Source organism: Megalobrama amblycephala, linkage group LG5 (genome assembly GCF_018812025.1).
Source record: "Megalobrama amblycephala isolate DHTTF-2021 linkage group LG5, ASM1881202v1, whole genome shotgun sequence".
NCBI lineage: Eukaryota > Metazoa > Chordata > Actinopteri > Cypriniformes > Xenocyprididae > Megalobrama > Megalobrama amblycephala.
In genome coordinates this window covers 13,999,796-14,019,983 of record NC_063048.1, presented here as the reverse complement: position 1 = coordinate 14,019,983, position 20,188 = coordinate 13,999,796, and the positions used below count along the sequence as shown (strand labels likewise).

General features: G+C 37.1%; 1 protein-coding gene across 2 annotated transcripts in view; it reads right to left on the bottom strand.

Annotated features, from left to right (window-relative positions):
- Positions 1 to 18,151, bottom strand: part of ccdc85ca (coiled-coil domain containing 85C, a) — a 53,242-nt gene extending 35,091 nt beyond the window's left edge. Inside the window, exon 1 of one of the 2 annotated variants that reach the window (XM_048190792.1) lies at positions 17,101 to 18,151. In XM_048190792.1, the coding sequence (XP_048046749.1) occupies positions 17,101 to 17,821 (721 nt within the window). In that variant the 5' untranslated portion in view covers positions 17,822 to 18,151. The remainder of the gene's footprint in view (positions 1 to 17,100) is intronic. The other variant, XM_048190791.1, reaches the window with a different exon arrangement.
- Between the last annotated feature and the right edge of the window lie 2,037 nt (positions 18,152 to 20,188).

The following is a 20,188-nucleotide window of genomic DNA, read 5'->3' as shown; positions in this document are numbered from 1 at the left end:
AAATAGTACATTATGGGATGCACATTTTGACGTGTGTAATAAGTCATCCAGGTATTCCATGCATACAGAAGATCTGCACACTGTGCACATACAGCACTGCATTCCTAGAGGAGTAGTGTGGTATACGTCGTCAACTTTCTGCTTACAGTACCTAATGCATTGTTCTCATTTGTCTCGTCCATTATCACACAAAGAAAGTAAAGATCTAGAACGCAATTTGTTTGCACAAAACTATGTAATATGGAAGCTGTGCATTAAAGGAACTATGCAACTGTTTTGTTTGCTTGCCTTCAAATGTACTTTCAATGACTTAATGAAGGATAACCATTCATTATCTACTACATACAACTGTTTGGATGCATTACGTGTGACAAAAGAACCGGCTTAACACAGACTGAAATGACTGAACACACGCCCTCTGAAAATATGCAGACATGAGTAAAGTTCAATCCATCTAACAGTGATTCGAAGAATCTGTGTTTTCTTTCTGCTCTGCAGTGCAGACAAAAAAGAAACACAAATTGGTGAGGAAAAAGATCTTGTGAACACATTAATAGGGACTAAAACTGGTTGCAAAAAAAACAAAAAATGTATGCTGAAAAATTAAGAATAACGACACATTCTAGAATTAAAGCACATACAAAAAAATCTAAATGAAAAAGATCTGAGTATATTTCCTCAGAATGCATGCATGGGGTATCTCGTCAACATTAAAAGTCAACACAGGGGTTTTGGGGTCTCCCAGCTTGCTGCAGACTTGGCTTGATTCAAAAATAGAGCAGTGAATAAGCGAGTGGCGGAGCGCAGCTCTGAGAAACGTGTGGGGAAGATAGACGGCATACCAAGGTATTGATAAGAATGTATCCTAGCAACAAGCCCTAGTGTTTGACTAAAGGGCCTGCCAGTGCTTTAGTATTACACCTCCAGCCTCTGCCAAATGAGCTTTCTCTTTCCTTCTTTCACTCTCTCTCTGCTTTTCTCAGCACACACACATTAATTCAGCATGCATAGACTGCAGTGCAGCTCGTACTAGAAGGAGAAAAACGCATTATTCTGGTATTTTCTTATTCAAATATTCTTTTACAAGGAAACTCTCAGTTTTGTGCATGATCAATATGCTGTACACATGACTCACTGTTTGATTGCACATCTTATCCTGAGTAATCACATGATTATCGGGCAAACAGATCACACCCATGATGAAGGTGGAATCCCAAAACACTATTACAGAAAACACAATCATATGATTTGGATTTGTACGCCGTTACGCATTTCATGCATTGGAAGCAGGGTGGGTGTTATACAAATTCACCCACACAACTGCATACTGAATAGGTAGAGGAATGATTTGAGAGATGTTTAAGATCTCTAAAAGTAAGTAGTTCATGTAAAAAGCACATGCAACACAGAGAAATAAAGCTTAGTGAAAACTTGAATATGGTATCAAGAATTTTTAACCATATTTTGTGGTGGAAAAAGCCATTACACTTTATTGAAGCAAGAGTGATATGTTTATGTATACTACTTTCGCCCACAACAAAAACTGGTAGTAACAAAGACAAGTATGTCATACAGGCAATGTATACATGTGCTATTTTCCCTTCTATGAAGTGTGAAGTTTCCCCCTCAAGGTTATGAGCTGTAATTCAAACTGGCATGTGAGAAATTACAGTCACTGCGCCACTGGAGAATCTTTAAAAACCCACGCTATTTTAACTCTGTTGGAGCGTGTTCAGTGGGGGAAATCAGTGTTTCTTAAAGGTTCCTCGTGGACAGGTGTGCTGATGACAGTGATTTCCAAATACACCTCACATGGCACAGCTTCAAAGATATCTCATAAGGCAGACCTGACAGTTTGAGGGCACCGAAAGCACACAGGGTGCGTCTCAATCAGCTCCCTAGCTATGTTTTGTGCTTCAGAACTTCCATTAAGGGAACACAGTGAGCATTGATGCTCCCCGGTTTTCAGGGTGCATTGTGGGACTTTTTAGGGAGCGAACGTTTCAGTGCACTGGTAGGATTTTGCAATTGCAATTTGCCCTTAAAATGGTCGACTCCCTGATCAGTGCACTGACTACTGAACTAGGGAGCTGATTGAGATGCACCCACAGTATTTTACAAAGTACAGTCAGTAGAGTCCCCCAACCTCAAGGATTAAACTTCAGTGTGTAATTCACCCCACCAATGATACCACAAATAGTGTGACTTACTGGCTTTTATAAGTGATCAGATTTTTTTGCCTGCAGTGGATAATAAAATAATAAAATGTCCAAAAAAACAAAAACAAACAAAAAAACTAAATTAGGAACCATAATACCATGAAAACTTGGTTTCTTCTAAATTGGACCAGTATTATTTTAGAATTATTTATATAATAGTACAGTACTTATTAATATTTTTAATTAGCTTTATTTATTTATTTATTATTAAATTTTTGCCTTTATTATGATAGGACAGGAAGCGAAGTGGTAGAGAGAGAGGGACAGAATCGGGAAAGGTCCGCAAGCCGTGGCTCAAACTTGGGTCGCTTGAAGCGCAATGGCACTATATGTCAATATGCTGCCCACTAGGCTATCATTTCGACAGCTTTTATTGATATATTTTTAGTTTTCATTTTAATTTAAGTTTAAGTTTAGTGATTGCTTTAGCATTATATTTTTCTATTTTATTATTTCTATTTTTTTATATTTCTATTTAGCTTTATTTTTATTTCCATTTTAGCTATTTTATTACTTCAACTTATTTTTTTCAGCTAACCGCCAAGGCAACCTTTCTAATTTTCATTTATTATTTCATAAACATTTTTAATAGTTTTAGTTTTAGTTAACAAGAACAAAACGGACTTGGACCAGAGAGCAACCACCTAAAAACCACCCAGAACACCTTAGCAACCACCTACAACACCCAATCAAGTTTTGCACAGTAAAGCACCACTCATATTTTCTTCAAAAAGGTAAAAATATTGTTTTATGGAATAATGTTTACACTATTAAGTGTTACACACTCAAAAACAAAGGTTCTTTTTTTTTCTTTGGCATTGATGGTTCCATGAAGAACCTTCAAAATCCATGGAACCTATTCATTCACCTAAAGGTTCTTTTTAGTGGAAAAAGGTTCTTTAGATTATTAAAACATTCTTCACACCAAGAAAACAGTCATTCTTTTAAGAACTGTTCACTGAAAGGTTTTCCAATGACACAAAAGTGGTTGTTCTATGGCATCGCTGTGAAACGCTATTTTGGAGTGTAGTAGTACCATGACATGCAGTTTTTGTGACTCACAAAACCCAGGAAATCAAGTCTGAGTACTGATTCGCTTCACTTGCTGTCTAACAATGGCATATTAAGCCCATTTGACAATTCATATCATTGAAATATCTTCTTTGAGAAAATACACTGATGTCACCCAACTTCATGTTCTCACAAGTTTATCTTTACAGAAGAGTGGAAGGAAAGATTACAATGTGTCTCATAGGTCTTTCAGAAAGGGGTTAAGAAAAGTTTAGATAGTGGATCGCACGAGTTTGATTGGAACAAAAAATAAAGTACGAATGAGACAGGAAGTAAAGAACAGGAAACAGAGAACTAGAAGACGCTCTCATGCTCAAGCAGAATGACGTTATGGCTCTATTCACTTGGTGGTCTTTGAAGGGCTCGTTCCCCTTTGTGTGTTAAACAATACTGTTGGACAGATGGCTCAAGTGAACCGAAGGCACACAACCTCACACCCCCTCTAGAGAGTGGCAGGGGTCCGCCAGCCTCACACCCCCCTCTAGAGTGAAGGGGCAAGAGAGAAAGATCCATCCAAACACCTTCAGAGTGGTTCAAATCTGGTGACGTACTCCTGCAATGGTCTGGATATCAACTGTCAACACATACAGTACATTATATAAAGCATTAGTGAGGAAAAGGCGACCTATTTTGATATTAAAACAAACATAAAGGATAGGATGAGTGTGGAAAGAAGCTATAAAATTAAATATTTGCTTTTCTGCACAAAGAAAGTTGTTATTGAATGTCAAAAATGAATACGGGCCTCAGCAAGCACAACTAATAAAACCACAACTGTAATTCAATGAGACATACAATATAGGTGTGTACTGGAAGAAAACTCCAAAAGTCACTGGAATATCAAATTATTGGCAGGCCATTATCCAAAGAAAAATAATTCAGCAATAAAAGACTCATCCGACCGGATTCATTCATGCTTGGCTAGTTTCCTCCAGAGGTAGCATGCCAGGACAAGGAACCTGAGTCAACAAGATCAGTGCAATGGAGCTGAAATCTGACCTTCCCTTTGACATCAACGAGTACTCTAGGACCCGGGCTGCTCTCTGGAAAACACTGACCCGTTTCAGAGCTTCCATGGAAAAGTGGTCCCATTAAAAAGGCATCAATTCACATGCATTCTGAGCTATTACAGAGAAAGATGTGCACTAATAATAGTACTTGTACCTAAGAGCAGGGATTTTCAAACTGGAATCCCGCAAGTGAGTCAGAGAAAAACAGTGTTAAAAAAATGGAAATAAAAAAAAAACATAAAAATTAAAAAACAAGTTAAAATAAATAATCAAAAGTTAAAGGTGCCGAAGAACATGTTTTTAAAAGATGTAATATAAGTCTAAGGTGTCCCCTGAATGTGTCTGTGAAGTTTCAGCTCAAAATACCCCATAGTTTTTTTTTTTTTTAATTAATTTTATATTTTGGGGCATCATTATAAATGCGCCGATTCAGGGTGTGCGGCCCCTTTAATTCTCGTGTTCCACGCCCCAAGAGCTCGCGCTTGCCTTAAACAACAAAAAAAAGTTCACACAGCTAATATAACCCTCAAAATGGTATCTTTACAAAGTGTTCGTCATGCAACATGTCTAATCGCGTAAGTATAGTATTTATTTGGATGTTTACATTGATTCTGAGTTTGAATCAATGTAATGATGAGTTTGATAGTGCTCCATGGCTAAAGCTAACATTACACACTGTTGGAGAGATTTATAAAGAATGAAGTTGTGTTTATGAATTATACAGGCTGCAAGTGTTTAAAAAATGAAAATAACGACAGTCTGGTCTCCGTGAATACAGTAAGAAACGATGGTAACTTTAACCACATTTAACAGTACATTAGCAACATGCTAACGAAACATTTAGAAAGACAATTTATAAATATCACTAAAAATATCATGATATCATGGATCATGTCAGTTATTATTGCTCCATCTGCCATTTTTTGCCATTGTTCTTACTTGCTTACCTAGTCTGATGATTCAGCTGTGCACAGATCCAGATGTTAATACTGGCTGCCCTTGTGTAATGCCTCGATCATGAGCTGGCATATGCAAATATTGGGGGCGTAAATATTAATGATCCAGACTGTTACGTAACAGTCGATGTTATGTTGAGATTCGCCTGTTCTTCGGAGGTCTTTTAAACAAATGAGATTTATATAAGAAGGAGGAAACAATGGAGTTTGAGACTCACTGTATGTCATTTCCATGTACTGAACACTTGTTATTCAACTATGCCGAGGTAAATTCGATTTTTGAATCTAGGGCACCTTTAAAATAAGACATTACTTTTTTCTATATTTCTAGAAGGCTGCAAGTCAAAGAAAAACTTTGTACAAAAATATATAACAATAATAATAATTAAAATAAAGAATAGTGCTCCATGGCTAAAGCTAACATTACACACTGTTGGAGAGGTTTATAAAGATTGAAGTTGTGTTTATGAATTATACAGGCTGCAAGTGTTTAAAAAATGAAAATAACGACAGTCTGGTCTCCGTGAATACAGTACAGAAACGATGGTAACTTTAACCACATTTAACAGTACATTAGCAACATGCTAACAAAACATTTAGAAAGACAATTTATAAATATCACTAAAAATATCATGATATCATGGATCATGTCAGTTATTATTGCTCCATCTGCCATTTTTCGCTATTGTTCTTGCTTGCTTACCTAGTCTGATGATTCAGCTATGCACAGATCCAGACATTAATACTGGCTGCCCTTGTGTAATGCCTCGATCATGAGCTGGCATATGCAAATATTGGGGGCGTAAATATTAATGATCCCGACTGTTACGTAACAGTCGATGTTATGTTGAGATTCGCCTGTTCTTCGGAGGTCTTTTAAACAAATGAGATTTATATAAGAAGGAGGAAACAATGGAGTTTGAGACTCACTGTATGTCATTTCCATGTACTGAACTCTTGTTATTCAACTATGCCGAGGTAAATTCAATTTTTGAATCTAGGGCACCTTTAAAATAAGACATTACTTTTTTCTATATTTCTAGAAGGCTGCAAGTCAAAGAAAAACTTTGTACAAAAATATATAACAATAATAATAATTAAAATAAAGAATAGTGCTCCATGGCTAAAGCTAACATTACACACTGTTGGAGAGGTTTATATTATTTTTTGTATCATGGAACACAAATTTTTTAACTAGAAGAAGTTTATGCAATAGAACATATCTTAAAGGGGTCATATGATGCTTTTTAATGTTTTCCTTTTCCTTTAGTGTGTAATGCATCTGTTTGTGTATGTATCTGCAAAGTTACAAAGCTCATAGTCTCCCACAAAGGGATTTATTCTATCTAACAGAGAACAGACCTGCCTTAAACACCTTGACCGAAGTCCAGATATTACTTCCTCAAACATCTATGTCACAGTGTGAAATATTAGCATAATTCCCACTCAAAGGCATACGCAAAGAAAGAAAATGATGCTTGAATTGCAGGCAGTGAATTGTAAAGTTGTAATCCCTTCGTAAGGAATCAGTTAAGATTTATTTATAACACTGTTTCTGAGCAGTACAACCCAAAAAAACTGATACGGTAAAACGATGACATTATTAACTGTGTCTACAATTGCTTGGAAGCTGAAGCTCGTAATTATGGTAAGGGGCATAACATTTCTGCCACACGCTTTAGGTGTTCTGGCCAATCACAACGCACTGGGTCTGCTGGCCAATCAGAGCACTCTGTGCTTTTCGGAAGGAGGGGATTTGTAGAAATCAACCGGTTTCAGACAGACTAGGAGTAGAGGAGCTGCATGCAATAATGTACAGTATGTGAAAAAATCATGTGTTTTTGAACATTAAAGGTGGATAAGTCGTATTTCAAAAACGCTGTTGATATTTGAAATCTACCCAAACAAACACACCCCTCTCTTCATTGCTCCACCTCCAAAACTCACCCTCCAATCCTAACTCGTCATCAACTCTCACTAGCTGGCCACTGTTACATACGCAATGCGAGAGTGGATGTCTGTTTAACACAGCTGACACAACAAAATAATGCTTGACAAAAAATAAAGCACAAGATGATGAACGAACGACAAGGCAGCCCAAAAAATGAATGTACAGTACATAAGAGTAAATACAAACAAGTTTGTTGTTAGTCGCCAACAGCACAGCAGCTCCAGACAATCAATGACACTCAAAACCAGTGTTACTCACATGTGAAGCGGAATCAAAGCAGCTCCTGTGTCTGTTTTCAGTTTTTCCCGCTTAGCTCTCTCCATTGCTGGAAAGCTTTTCTAATATTAACGTGTGTCCTAAAGCGCTTGCCCAGTCATAAACCTTCATTTCAGTATCTTTTGAGCTCTTTTGTATTGTGTCTCATCTCTCTTTCTGCAGTTTTTCTTCAAATCTCCCTCTTGTTCATTCTCTCTCCTTGATCGTCATACTCTAAAGCTGATTGGTTACACGTTTGTTGTTGGTTTCAGCGCGACTAACTTCCAAACAGTGTTTTTGAAATACGGCTTACCCCACCTTTAAAGCATTCTAAGCTATTCTATTACACCCAATAAACAAAATAATGAACTTTTCAAATAGTATCATATGACCACCACTTAAAGGTTTCATTCTTTCATTCTTTGCGCCAAGTTTCATTCTTAAAGGGATAGTTCACCCAAAAATGAAAATTTGATGTTTATCTGCTTACCCCCAGCGCATCCAAGATGTAGGTGTCTTTGTTTCTTCAGTAGAACACAATTGATGATTTTTAACTCCAACCGCTGCCGTCTGTCAGTGGTATAATGCAAGTCAGCGGGAACTTGGACTATAAGAGTAAATAAAACACGACAGACAAATCCAAATTAAACCCTGTGGCTCGTGACGACACACTGATATCCTTAGACACGAAACGATCGGTTTGTGCGAGAAACCGAACAGTATTTATATCATTTTTTACCTCTAATACACCACTATGTCCAACTGCATTCATCACTCGATTCGTGAGGTCTGATCATGCTCTGACAACGGCACTGATGTCTCGCGCATATACTTCAATGAGCGCAAGACATCACTGCCGTTGTCAGAGCGCGATCAGACCTCACAAATCGAGTGATGAATGCCGTTGGACATAGTGATGTATTAGAGGTAAAAAATGATATAAACACGATCGTTTCGTGTCTTAAGACGTCAATGTGTCGTCACGAGCCACAGGGTTTAATTTGGATTTGTCTGTCGTGATTTATTTACTCTTACAGTCCAAGTTCCCGCTGACTTGCATTATACCACTGACAGACGGCAACGGTTGCAGTTAAAAATCATCATTTGTGTTCTACTGAAGAAACAAAGACACCTACATCTTGGATGCTCTGGGGGTAAGCAGATAAACATCAAATTTTCATTCTTGGGTGAACTATCCCTTTAAATTTCAGACTTTTTGGAGCTTGACAGCTAACTAGTCGACATTCAGTTTTGTTGTATGGAAAAGAGCAGCCTGAATATTAAGCTGGTTACATGAGGGCCAGATTTACATTTTATTTGTGAACTATCTCTTTAAATCCATTAAATATGAGAAAACAGACCCCAAATCATTCACAAATGTCACATACTGACTGCATTCCCTTAATGTGGTCCAGAAACCCAAACATACTTCCTCTCAATCATCTCCCCCCAGGTGCCCTCCAGTCTCCTGACCCACTATCTCTGATACAAACAGTGCCGCCCTTATCTTGCTCTACAGGATCAATCAACCAGCTGATAATTACTGTTGCTATGGCACTCACCACCTACCCAGCGCTGCCACCCACCCTGTGACCCCATTTCAATCTACTGCCTTCATATTTTCCACAGGGTAAAAGAGAGCAGGGGACATGAAAGTGAGGGATATACAAAATACAAAACCTCTTTTTTTTTCAGATGACTGGTTAATTAATTCTATCTGGACGTTCTTCGGCTTCGCTGGGCAGAAATCTCAGGCTCATGTAGGCATGTGTAAATGTATTTATTCAGTAGTGACTTCATTACCTTACATCTGTTCAACACTCTGACAGGGTTAACCAGTTCACCGACTACAGCTGACGGCATTTCTTCTTTCTGCGCATCCAGAGTACAACAGAATTCAACAGTTAAACCCTGACCGCCCCCCGCCCCTTCAGCAGTATTCACTCAGTAACAATGTGAAACTTCCACTATTGTTGTCACGGAATGTAGTAACTCCGGACAGCCAACTTTTTTAAATACACAAGACTGGAAATATCTTAGAAAAAAACTCACTTGGGATGCTTCATGCATACATAGGATGGGCACAATAGCTAAACCATGGGAAAACACCAAAAATCATATTTCATAATATATTTACGTTTCAAAGCACCATTAAAGTAACATAAAAGTAGTAAACATCACTCATAAACTATATTCCAAGTTTTCTGAAGACATATGACAGCTTTTTGTGAGAAACAGACTGAAAGTGTTATTTTAGCTATAATTGTTTTACTACTTATAGCATGTATTAATATTTAAATTAGCTTTTATTTTATATTTTCATTTTTCATTCTATTTCTAGTTTACGTTTTAGTAATTTTGTTATGTGCTTTTGTCATTTTTATTAATTATTGTTTTTTTTTTAGTATTTCTATTTAGTTTTAGTTTTATTTCACTTTTAGTAGTACTTAAACGTATTTTTTAGTTAGTCACCAAGGCAAATTAAAGGTGCTCTAAGCGATGTCACGTGTTTTTGGGCCAAAACATTTTTTGTCACATACAGCAAACATCTCCTCACTATCCGCTAGCTGCCTGTCCCCTGAACACACTGTAAAAAAACCCGGTCTCTGTAGTCGCCACAAGCTCCGAAAACAGCAATAAAAACAAATTGGTGCAGCCTGGACCACGAAACATAATAAACATGCTCCAGCCAATAACTGACAAGAATGATTTTAAATGCGCGTTCATGACTGTTTCAGGAAGCACGGAGGGGAGGGGGAGAAGGAGGAGGAGGGAGGGTCTAGCTAGCCTCTGTTTTGTTTGACAACCCTTTCGAACGTCAACAGGAAGTTACATCCACCCAGGATCGCTTAGAGCACCTTTAAAATGACGTCAAATACATTAAATGTTATTCATTCTCATACGTCTCTTGACCTCATTGACGTCGTCTACCACAATGCACCTTGTTCAAATGTACGTAAACTACTTTAGAAACACAATGAAGCCTAGGTTTCTATTAAGAGAAAATTCCGTATCCATCATTTCCTGAATAGTAATTAGTATTCTCTAAAAGATTACTCACTCCCTAGTAATCTGTAATGCTTTTAGTTTCATTCTGAGCAGACAGTTCTTTCCAGGAACAACCACGTCAGCTTTAACCATTGGCAACGTGCTAAAGACTTGAGTGATGCAGGGAGTTAGATGCGATTAAATTCATTAACTTTAGAGTCTGATTAAGGAGTTTTTGAGAGGATTCTCCATGTAAAGATGATCAATGAGGTTTCGTGAGAGAAAATAAGGCTCTTTTCCACCTTTCCTTCCTCCTAACTCACACTTAGACATTGTCAAAGCTTTCTGATCATTATCATAGCACAACTCAGAGCTGTAGATGATGGATACAAATCACACTGCATCAGAAACATTGTATAAAAACTATGGGACAGGCTTACTAAAAAAAAAAAAAAATGTACTAATGTCTTTTCTTAATGTATAAATAATCTCAATGGATGATACCACATTTGTGTAGGCCTATACACTAGAGTTCAAATGTTTGGGGTCAGTAAGATTTTGTTTTGTTTTAATGAAATCAATAATTTATTCATAAAATACATTAAGTCCAAAAGTGACAAAGACTTTTTTTCAAATACATGCAGTTCTTTTCAACAGTGGTTGGTAATAATAATAATAAAAAATGTCAGAATGTTTCCTGAAATGTTTCTTGAGCAGCAAATCAGCATATTAAAATGATTTTTGAAGGAAGACTGGAGTAATGATGCTGAAAAATTCGATTTGCCATCACAGGAAAAAATTAAATTTGTAAATATATTCAAATAGAAGTTACTATTTCACTGTATCACTGTATATCAGCAGTTAATATTTCATAATATCACTGTTTTTACCGTATTTTTGATTAAATAAATGCAACCATGGTGAGCATAAGACACATTAAAACAAAATTTAACAAACATTTAAAACCCCAAACATTTAAACTGTAGTATATATGTAATAATGTAAAAATGAACCCATAATATTTCTTTAAAACACAAAACTAAACACCATCTTCCTCTCAGCCATAATCATCACTAGCACTTCAGAGCTACTGGTCCCAGGAGACCATTTTGTAAATGTCAGCGGACTAAAGTGGGACAGCCCAATTACAGGCCCATTTAAAACTTGCTCTGGCAAAACTGCCACACAGGGACTTTGCATGCTTCGTAAGATTATTATTTTCTTTATAAGGCAAAGACGAGCAGCAGGGAACAAGCAATAACATGGCAAACTTCAGATTCAGCAGAACCAAAGACCCCCTCTGACAAGCCTGAGCAGTTGGGGAGGTGCACTCCATCACTGTTTGTTTTTAAAAGAACAATGCCTTGCACCAACTGCACAAGACGGCCTCAACCAGGACACACACTTGCAGAGTCACTCGACTTGCCGCTGGGTCTGATGGAAAAAAAAACAGCTTTTAACTAGTATTGCTTTGTTCTTTACTGTTTGGTTATTACCTAAAAGCATGACTAAACAAGAATTGACATGGGGAATTAAAAGGTGCAGCCGTTATCCTGTATTTGGCATTCCCAGGAGAACAATTCAATTATCTCACAGATTACCTGAGGGAATTCATGAGTTCCCATCATTGGTAAAGAACTGTGAGTTATCCAGCTAACTGAATTTAGATTGTACTGCCAATGAATAATAAAACAATGCTTTTAAATTCAATTCAAGTTCAATCAAACACAAGAAAATAAGGGGCTTTTTTTCAAAGGGGTGACCTCCACAATGAAAGCTTCACTCGTAAATTGGGATCTGTTTTATGACAAGCCAGACATCTGTACCTTTGAGTGGCGCAGAAGGGCTCTAAAGGTTTGATGGAGGGTCTTGAATGGGGGCAACTGAAGGCCTTTTCACCCCAGCCGTGGGAAGAGTCAGGGAGGAGTGTTATCTGAACTCTGAAACAGAATCTCGACCCCAGCCACTAAACTTTCAGTTTATTGGTGGCTTGCTAGGGGGCCAGAGTCTTTTCAAAGCAGGACAGAAGTAAAGTCAGGATCTCTGGATGGCTTAACCGTAAAATTATTCTGAACTAAATAAAAAAAAAATAAAAATACACTTAAAGGGATAGTTCACACAAAATTTAAATTCTATTTCTTTTTTCTCACATTTACTCACCCATATGTTTTTCCAAAGCTGTATGACTTTCTTTCTTAATGCAATTAACACAAAATAAGATATTTCGTAAAATGACTCTCACATTTCTGACTTCTGTTCTCACAATTGTGGGATATAAACTTGCAATTACTAGAAATAAATACTTTTTATCTCACAATTCTGACTTTATAACTCGCAATTCTGACTATATCACGCAATTCTGACTTTATAACTCGCAATTGAGTTCATATCTCACAATTCTAACTTTATATCTCACAATTCTGACTTTATAACTCGCAGTTGAGTTCATATCTCACAATTCTGACTTTATATCTCACAATTCTGACTTTATATCTCACAATTCTGACTTTATAACTCGCAGTTGAGTTCATATCTCACAATTCTGACTATAACTCGCAGTTGAGTTCATATCTCGCAATTCTGACTATAACTCGCAATTCTGACTTTATAAGTCACTATTGTGACTATAAAACGCAATTCTGACTTTATATCTCACAATTCTGAGTTTATATCTCGCAATTCTGACATTATATCTCGCAACTCTGACATAATTCTGAGTCTGACTTTATAACTTTATATCTCGCAATTCTGACTTTATAACTCGCAGTTGAGTTCATATCTCGCAATTCTGACTTTATAACTTGAAATTGTCAGTTCATATCTCGCAATTCTGACATTATATCTCACAATTCTGACTTTATATCTCACAATTCTGACTTTATAACTCGCAATTCTGAGTCTGACTTTATAACTCGCAGTTGAGTTCATATCTCACAATTCTGACTATAACTCGCAGTTGAGTTTATATCTCGCAATTCTGACATTATATCTCACAATTCTGACTTTATATCTCGCAATTCTGCCTTTATAACTCGCAATTGAGTTCATATTTCACAATTCTGACTTTATAACTCTCAGTTAAGTTCATATCTCGCAATTCTGACTTTATAACTCGCAATTCTGAGTTTGACTTTATAACTCGCAATTGCGAGTTCATATCTCGCAATTCTAACTTTATAACTTGAAATTGTCAGTTCATTTCTCGCAATTCTGACTTTATAACTCACAATTGTGAGTTCATATCTCACAAATCTGACTTTATAACTTGAAATTGTCAGTTTATATCTCGCAATTCTGACTTTATAACTATTTATGCAAGTTTATATCAAGCAACTCTGAGGAAAAAAAAGTCAGAATTGCAAGATGTAAACTCAGAATTGTGAGATAAAAGGTCACAATTAAAAAATTGTTTTTATTTTTTTATTCAGTGGCGGAAACAAGCTTCCATATCCACAGAAGAAAGAAAATCAGACCAGTTAGGAACAATACAAGGGTGAGTAGATGATGACAGAATTTTCATTTTTGCATGAACTATCCCAGATACTACACACTAGAAAAAAAAATACAAAAACTTATTTTGAGGATACAAAAAATAATATGCATCTTTTGACACACTGCTTTTTCCTTTTGATGCACAAAGAAAAGAATAGGAACTCTTCACATTTGGTCAATGTGGTATGGGGAGCAGGAATGTTTCCCTGGTTGGCTGGCAGTCCAAGTTGGTTGTTTTGAGTTTTTATACACAAGGAGAGATGCAACCTGTGGCTCAGATTAACTCATCAGGGGGTCAGGCCTGGGAAAGAGAATGCTGGCCAGACTAATGTCCCTCCCTGACCGAACACAGGCTTACATACAATACTACTACAGTTCTGAGAATACATCACAGTTTCCCACTGACAAAATATTACAAAGGAACACAGGATTTTTTCAACATTTTCTTAAGAAAAATGTACTCTGTTCGTCTATGCATAACTACAGACAACATGATTCCAGGGTGTTACTATGTGGCTGCTAAGGTGTTCTGGGTAGCTTTTAAGCTTAGTCAACACCAATTATTATTAGATGGACAAACATGTTAAATATTAAATATTAAAAAATAAAAAGGTAACTGTGAGATAAAGTTTAAAATAAAGTCACATGCAATTGCATGATTACATTGTAATATACTGGTTTTTTTTTTTTTTTCACTCTGAGGTGGAAACAAATTTACATAAATTTTCAAGTAAACAACGTACTAAAACTCTAAAGAAAATCCAAAAAGGCTAATCTGTCTGAACAACTTGTGCTCCATACACGTGATGCTATGGCATGTCATGAGGGGAGGAAGGTTGGAGGTGGAGTTGTGGCACAGCAGACAAACTAAGGATCACTGAACAATCAGATGAAAGCATCTTGGCAGGCATAGGTCAAATGGCACTAGACTGCTCACTAGCCAATGACTGGCACCTGATGAAATGTACAAAGGTATTGCATCCAGTAGCATGCGAAATTATGAAATAAATATCAAAAAGCAAGGAATCGAATGTTCTGTAACACTGGATATTAAAAAGATCTTCATACTTAAAAAAAAACATTTTAAATATTTACTCACATTAAAACACCAGTCTAAGAATATAAAAGCCAAATCTTCACCAATGCCAGACGCTTCCAGCTGACACTATCAGCAGTAAATAACAGACGTTTTTCTGCTACAGTTACGTGCCGCGCTAGAGGTGAGCTTGTCATAAATCACCTGTCATGTGGCGGGAACGAGTTGAGAACCTACTGTTAGTCTTGAATGAATCTTGCAGATAATAAATAGGCCTGCTGAGTGCTATAGTGAACTTTTATTACAATGGATTCATGTCTTAGCAGATGCATTTCACTAAAGTGCACATATGAAATTTAGCCCTCTTTTTTGGCACCAAAAACAGACAAGTTATGCCCATAGCACATAGCTTGAACCTTTCCGAGAATTTATGAAAATTTGTATAAAATTGCACTGTAGCACTCTTTATTTATGTTGCTTAAATTAAATGCGATGCAAATGTAAAGCTCTTATTGCCTCTTTGTACAACTTACTGAGGTTTGTGGAAATAAAAGGTGGAACAGAGGGAGCCAATATATAAGTAGCTGTGAATTAAAATGAATAAAACAAGCTGACCTGGAACATGTGCATTGTGCATCAAAGGATGAAACTAAAAACAACATAAGTAATACAGGTATATGACTAAACAGTCAAATGTGACGCTATGACAAGAGATAATTTGGTATCTGTCTATGCAAACCAAAGGTAAACACACAAAGTACACTACGTAATAGCAGATACACACCCTCTATAGGGTCACAGGTTGGAGGCACTAAACACATAATTAAAAAGACAATAAATCTTTGTAATACCCTCTGAAAAATGCCATCCCCCCAAAAAGATTACATATTATTTGATTTATATATGGTTCAAATGTTTGAGGTCAGTAAGATTTAAATAAATAGGCTAAATACTTTTATTCAGCAAAGACACATTAAATTGGTCAAAAGTGACAGTAAAGACATTTATAATGTTACTTCTATTTCAACCTTGAACCTTCTAATTATCAAAGAACCCTGAAAAAAAACTTTTGAACAGTAGTGTATATCATTTTCCACCACAATAGAGTTTCTCAGCCATTTGTAAGAATGAAATGACTGTTGTCTGAATGAAGTGTCTGATAGTCTGTTGACAGACCTGACAGCACGTATGTTCCAAAGCCACAAGGCTAAGACAACATTAAATCCTCATTACATCTGACTTCGCAGGCTGAGGACATTAGTGCAACAGCATCTGTAGCTCCAGCCTGTTCGGGTAAGTTGTTGGCCAATGGCCATGTGGCACATACACAAAGTAAACCTGCGGCCATAATTCCCATTGATCCTGTATTGTTTATGTTTACCTGAAAACCTCTGGAAGTCTCAATGACATGCATTTTACTCATCGGCATAAAACGATGAGCATCCTTTTTTATATTCGGATGCCAGTGCACACAATTGCATAAGACTTTCCATGTTAAAAGTGCACCAGAAAGGTCTTTCCTGACATTTTAGGGCTATGCTTTATTGGTCGTCTATCAAAAGTTATCACTGAATCATTGAGAAAAGTAGAATTTTGATACATTTTGATGCTCGAAATTAGTCAATAACTACTTATTAATTCTCAAAAATAAAGGTTCTTTATTGGCTTTGATGGTTCCATGAAGAACCTTGTAAGATCCATGGAATCTTTCCATTGCACAAAAGGTTCTTTAGAGTGGAAAAAGATTAAAATGTTCTTCACATTAAGAAAAAATGGTTCTTTTAAGAACTGATCACTGAAAGGTTCTTTGTGGAACCAAAAATGGTTCTTCTATATGGCATCGCTTAGAAAACTCAATTTTTTCAACCTTTATTTTTAATAGTGTACTAATATTATTTTAAATTCTTGATTTACAGAGTTTTGCTTCTTACTTCCTTTTGTTTCATTCAGAAAAAAAAAACACTTCTACATGCTTCAGACTATTTCAGGTTCATCAATATGCTATCCACATTCCTGCACATCAAATCATGTTCTTCATGTAAAAGAGCAGCTAAAACACCAATATTTGGGAGAAATATGGGATTCTTTCCACAAAACCCTCAATTTAAAAGCCCAAACTCACCGTTGAGCCCATTTGGTATGCCTCTGAGAAGATTATTGGTTGATAGATCATCCATAGACCTTCTGATAGATACTATCTTTCCCTCTGACACTATCTTTCCCTCTGGCTTGTGAATATGACTGTGGTGGTGATCAGGGCTTCCAGCACTGCCCGTGCTTGAGGTACTGCTCCCGTCTCCAACATCCCTCACAGTGGCAGAACTTCCGTTCAGATTGGTCAGACTGGATTGGCTGTCTATGGAGCTCCTGGATCCAGCTCCATTCCTCTCATCATCCAACATGAGGATGATCTCCTTGAGCTCCACATTCTCTCTCATCACACTCTCCTGGTTGGTCTCTAGGTCTTTCAGTTTTTGCTGGAATATGCCAACCTCCTTCCACATAACACTGGCAGTGTACCTGCCAAATCTCTGCCATTCCCTAGACAGCTTCTTCCCTTTCTGCCGATCATCATCCAAGAAACAGCACAGTTCTCTAAGCTCCTGGTTGTCTTCTTGCAGTTTCTGGTTGATCTCCTTCAAGCTCCGTATTTCGTGAAGATGCACTTGTAATCTCCGGTTGACGTCCTTCATCATGTTCCCGTGTTCCACCATTAAGTTCATCTTTTCACTATCCACTTTTCGAAGTCTCCTAAGCAGCTCCTCTTTGCTACATTTAAGCAGTTCTTCATCGGATACCTTACTTAAATCGTCCCTTGGGACGTCTATAATATTTTTAGCCATATTCCTGTTGTTAAAAGTGGTCTGAGGCGAGAAATATGGTCACAATTTTCTAATCATTCCTTCTCGAAAACGTAGCGAGCAGTATTAAACTCATAATTAAAATTAATCCAGTTATTCGAGAGATGAAAGCAGAACTCCGCAACGAAAAAAACTCACGTAATTGACCAGGATAAGTAAACACTAATCCGTGTTTTATATAAATTCCTTTTATGTCGTTATTTCATATTTGTTTGAGCTGGAATCTCCTCTTTCTGACACCGTGCCTAGTGATGAGACTCTCCGGCCCCGTATCCAACCGCTGAGACAGATGAATGGTGAGCAAATGCGCCTGTAGTTGCGCTTCAGCTCAGCGTTGAGTGACGTCAGCGCTGTACGCGACGCGACGCGCGCGCGCGCTGCATTGCCTGCTAATGTTAATGTCCTATAGGGGGCGCTTGACGGCTCAGAAAGCAGAATTCCTTTGAGCTGCATTAAAATATCACGTTTTTGTTTTACCACATGATATATGTATAAGTTAAAATGTATATATTAATATATAAATGTATTTTATAAAAGACTTTAAAAACGGTACTGTGTAAAATATATAGAAAATGGAAAGGGAACACAAAACTGGGATAACAGACAAAGACTGCACACTGCTGGTTATGCATGTCCACTTAAAAGTTACATTAAAATCACAATAAAAGAATGCTAAGGGCTCCTTGGCGCATACAACCCAAGCAAATCACTAGGACCCTGGCTACTGTTTTATATGTCTAATGTATGCCTAGCCGTGTAAAAACATTTGACAGTTTTTAAAGGTGCAATATGTAATATTTTTGCAGTAAAATATCCAAAAACCACTAGGCCAGTGTTATATATTTTGTTCACTTGAGTACTTACAATATCCCAAATGTTTCCAACTATTTGTAAATCTTGAGAAAATTGCAATTTTAACCAAGGCTCCGGGACGTGTGAGGAGTCGCCTGTCATTTGCGTCATACCCGCATTACCCTTCGTCTGCCTCGGTTTCCGGTTTTATTTTGTAGAAACCATGGAAACACCAAAGACGCTTTAATATTGACATGTTTTAATAGACAAGGGAACAACTGTTTTGATATATTTATAGACAGAAAACTAATTGTTGTTATATAGCTCAACACATTTAGTCTTATTGTTTAAATCTATTTTTCTTGATTTTTTTTTTTTTTTTTTTTGCGAGTACCATGCTTACCATGCCTCAGAGAAAAACACATTTTGTCAAGTAGCTAACATAGCATAATCAGATGCAGCTTTATTTTTAGTAAAAGTAATACAGAATTTTCTCCATCATAATATGTTTTAAAATTAATTGCATGCCATTTATCAACACAAGCCATCCAGCATTTAATATGATATTCTAAAATCGATCTATCTTACTGCAGTGCGCAACAAGTGTCTCACAGCAGCCGCCGAGCGAACGCACAGAGTAATGTTATAAAATCATTTTTCAACACACTCAAATGTATCTTATATAATAAACAGAGCTGTGTTACCTCATACTGCGCCGGCAACTGTGTCATAATAAAAGTTCCGCTGCTCGAGAGGCGTGTGTCGTGCAATCGCTCCAGCGGCCTCGTTCAGCTCCCACAACACTCGGTCCTGCTTTGCTTCATACTACAAAAATGTTAATAATATCATCCATGGACATGATTTGTTCCCGAGTCTCAATCCCTATTCTTTTGCACCGTCTGTTGAGGTGAAGACCACATGTCCCAATATTCCGCTCTAAAACTTGGCATCATCAAGCTACGCCTTTGTTTTGAATAGGCTTCTAGCGACCTCTAGCGGACAAAATTATTACATATTGTACCTTTAAGCTAAATTGCCCATGTAGTTTAAAGTAAAATAAGAGCTCTTATAGGACAACATAAGCAGTCTTCAAGGCATTTGCCCATACAGGCTTCACAGGACCATGATTCATAATTGAAACACATTACACCATCTAGATAAGAATACAATTAGGCCTATAGATTAAAAAAGCTTAAAAGAAATGCACAACTTGGCAACGTCAGCAACGCATTAAGTATAAAACCAATAATGTAGTGGCATTTATAGCACTATAAAGTGCTTGATTACACCACTTGAGAAGTGTGAATGACAAATTATAGTGTTGAACACAGGCAAAAGAGTGGTAGGCATGTTTCAGCCAATAGGGAATCAGTAAAATTCTGTTCCCAAAAGCAGTTCATAATTTTCATGTGAATGTTGTTCCAAAAATAGCCACCAAGCTTTCTGTGAGCATTCAGATGGGGCTTAATTTCGTTAATAATAACGTTGTGGTAATTTTTTTTTAAAGAATTATGGCAGGAACATTCCAGTGGATATTAAAGACTAGAGCAACACCTG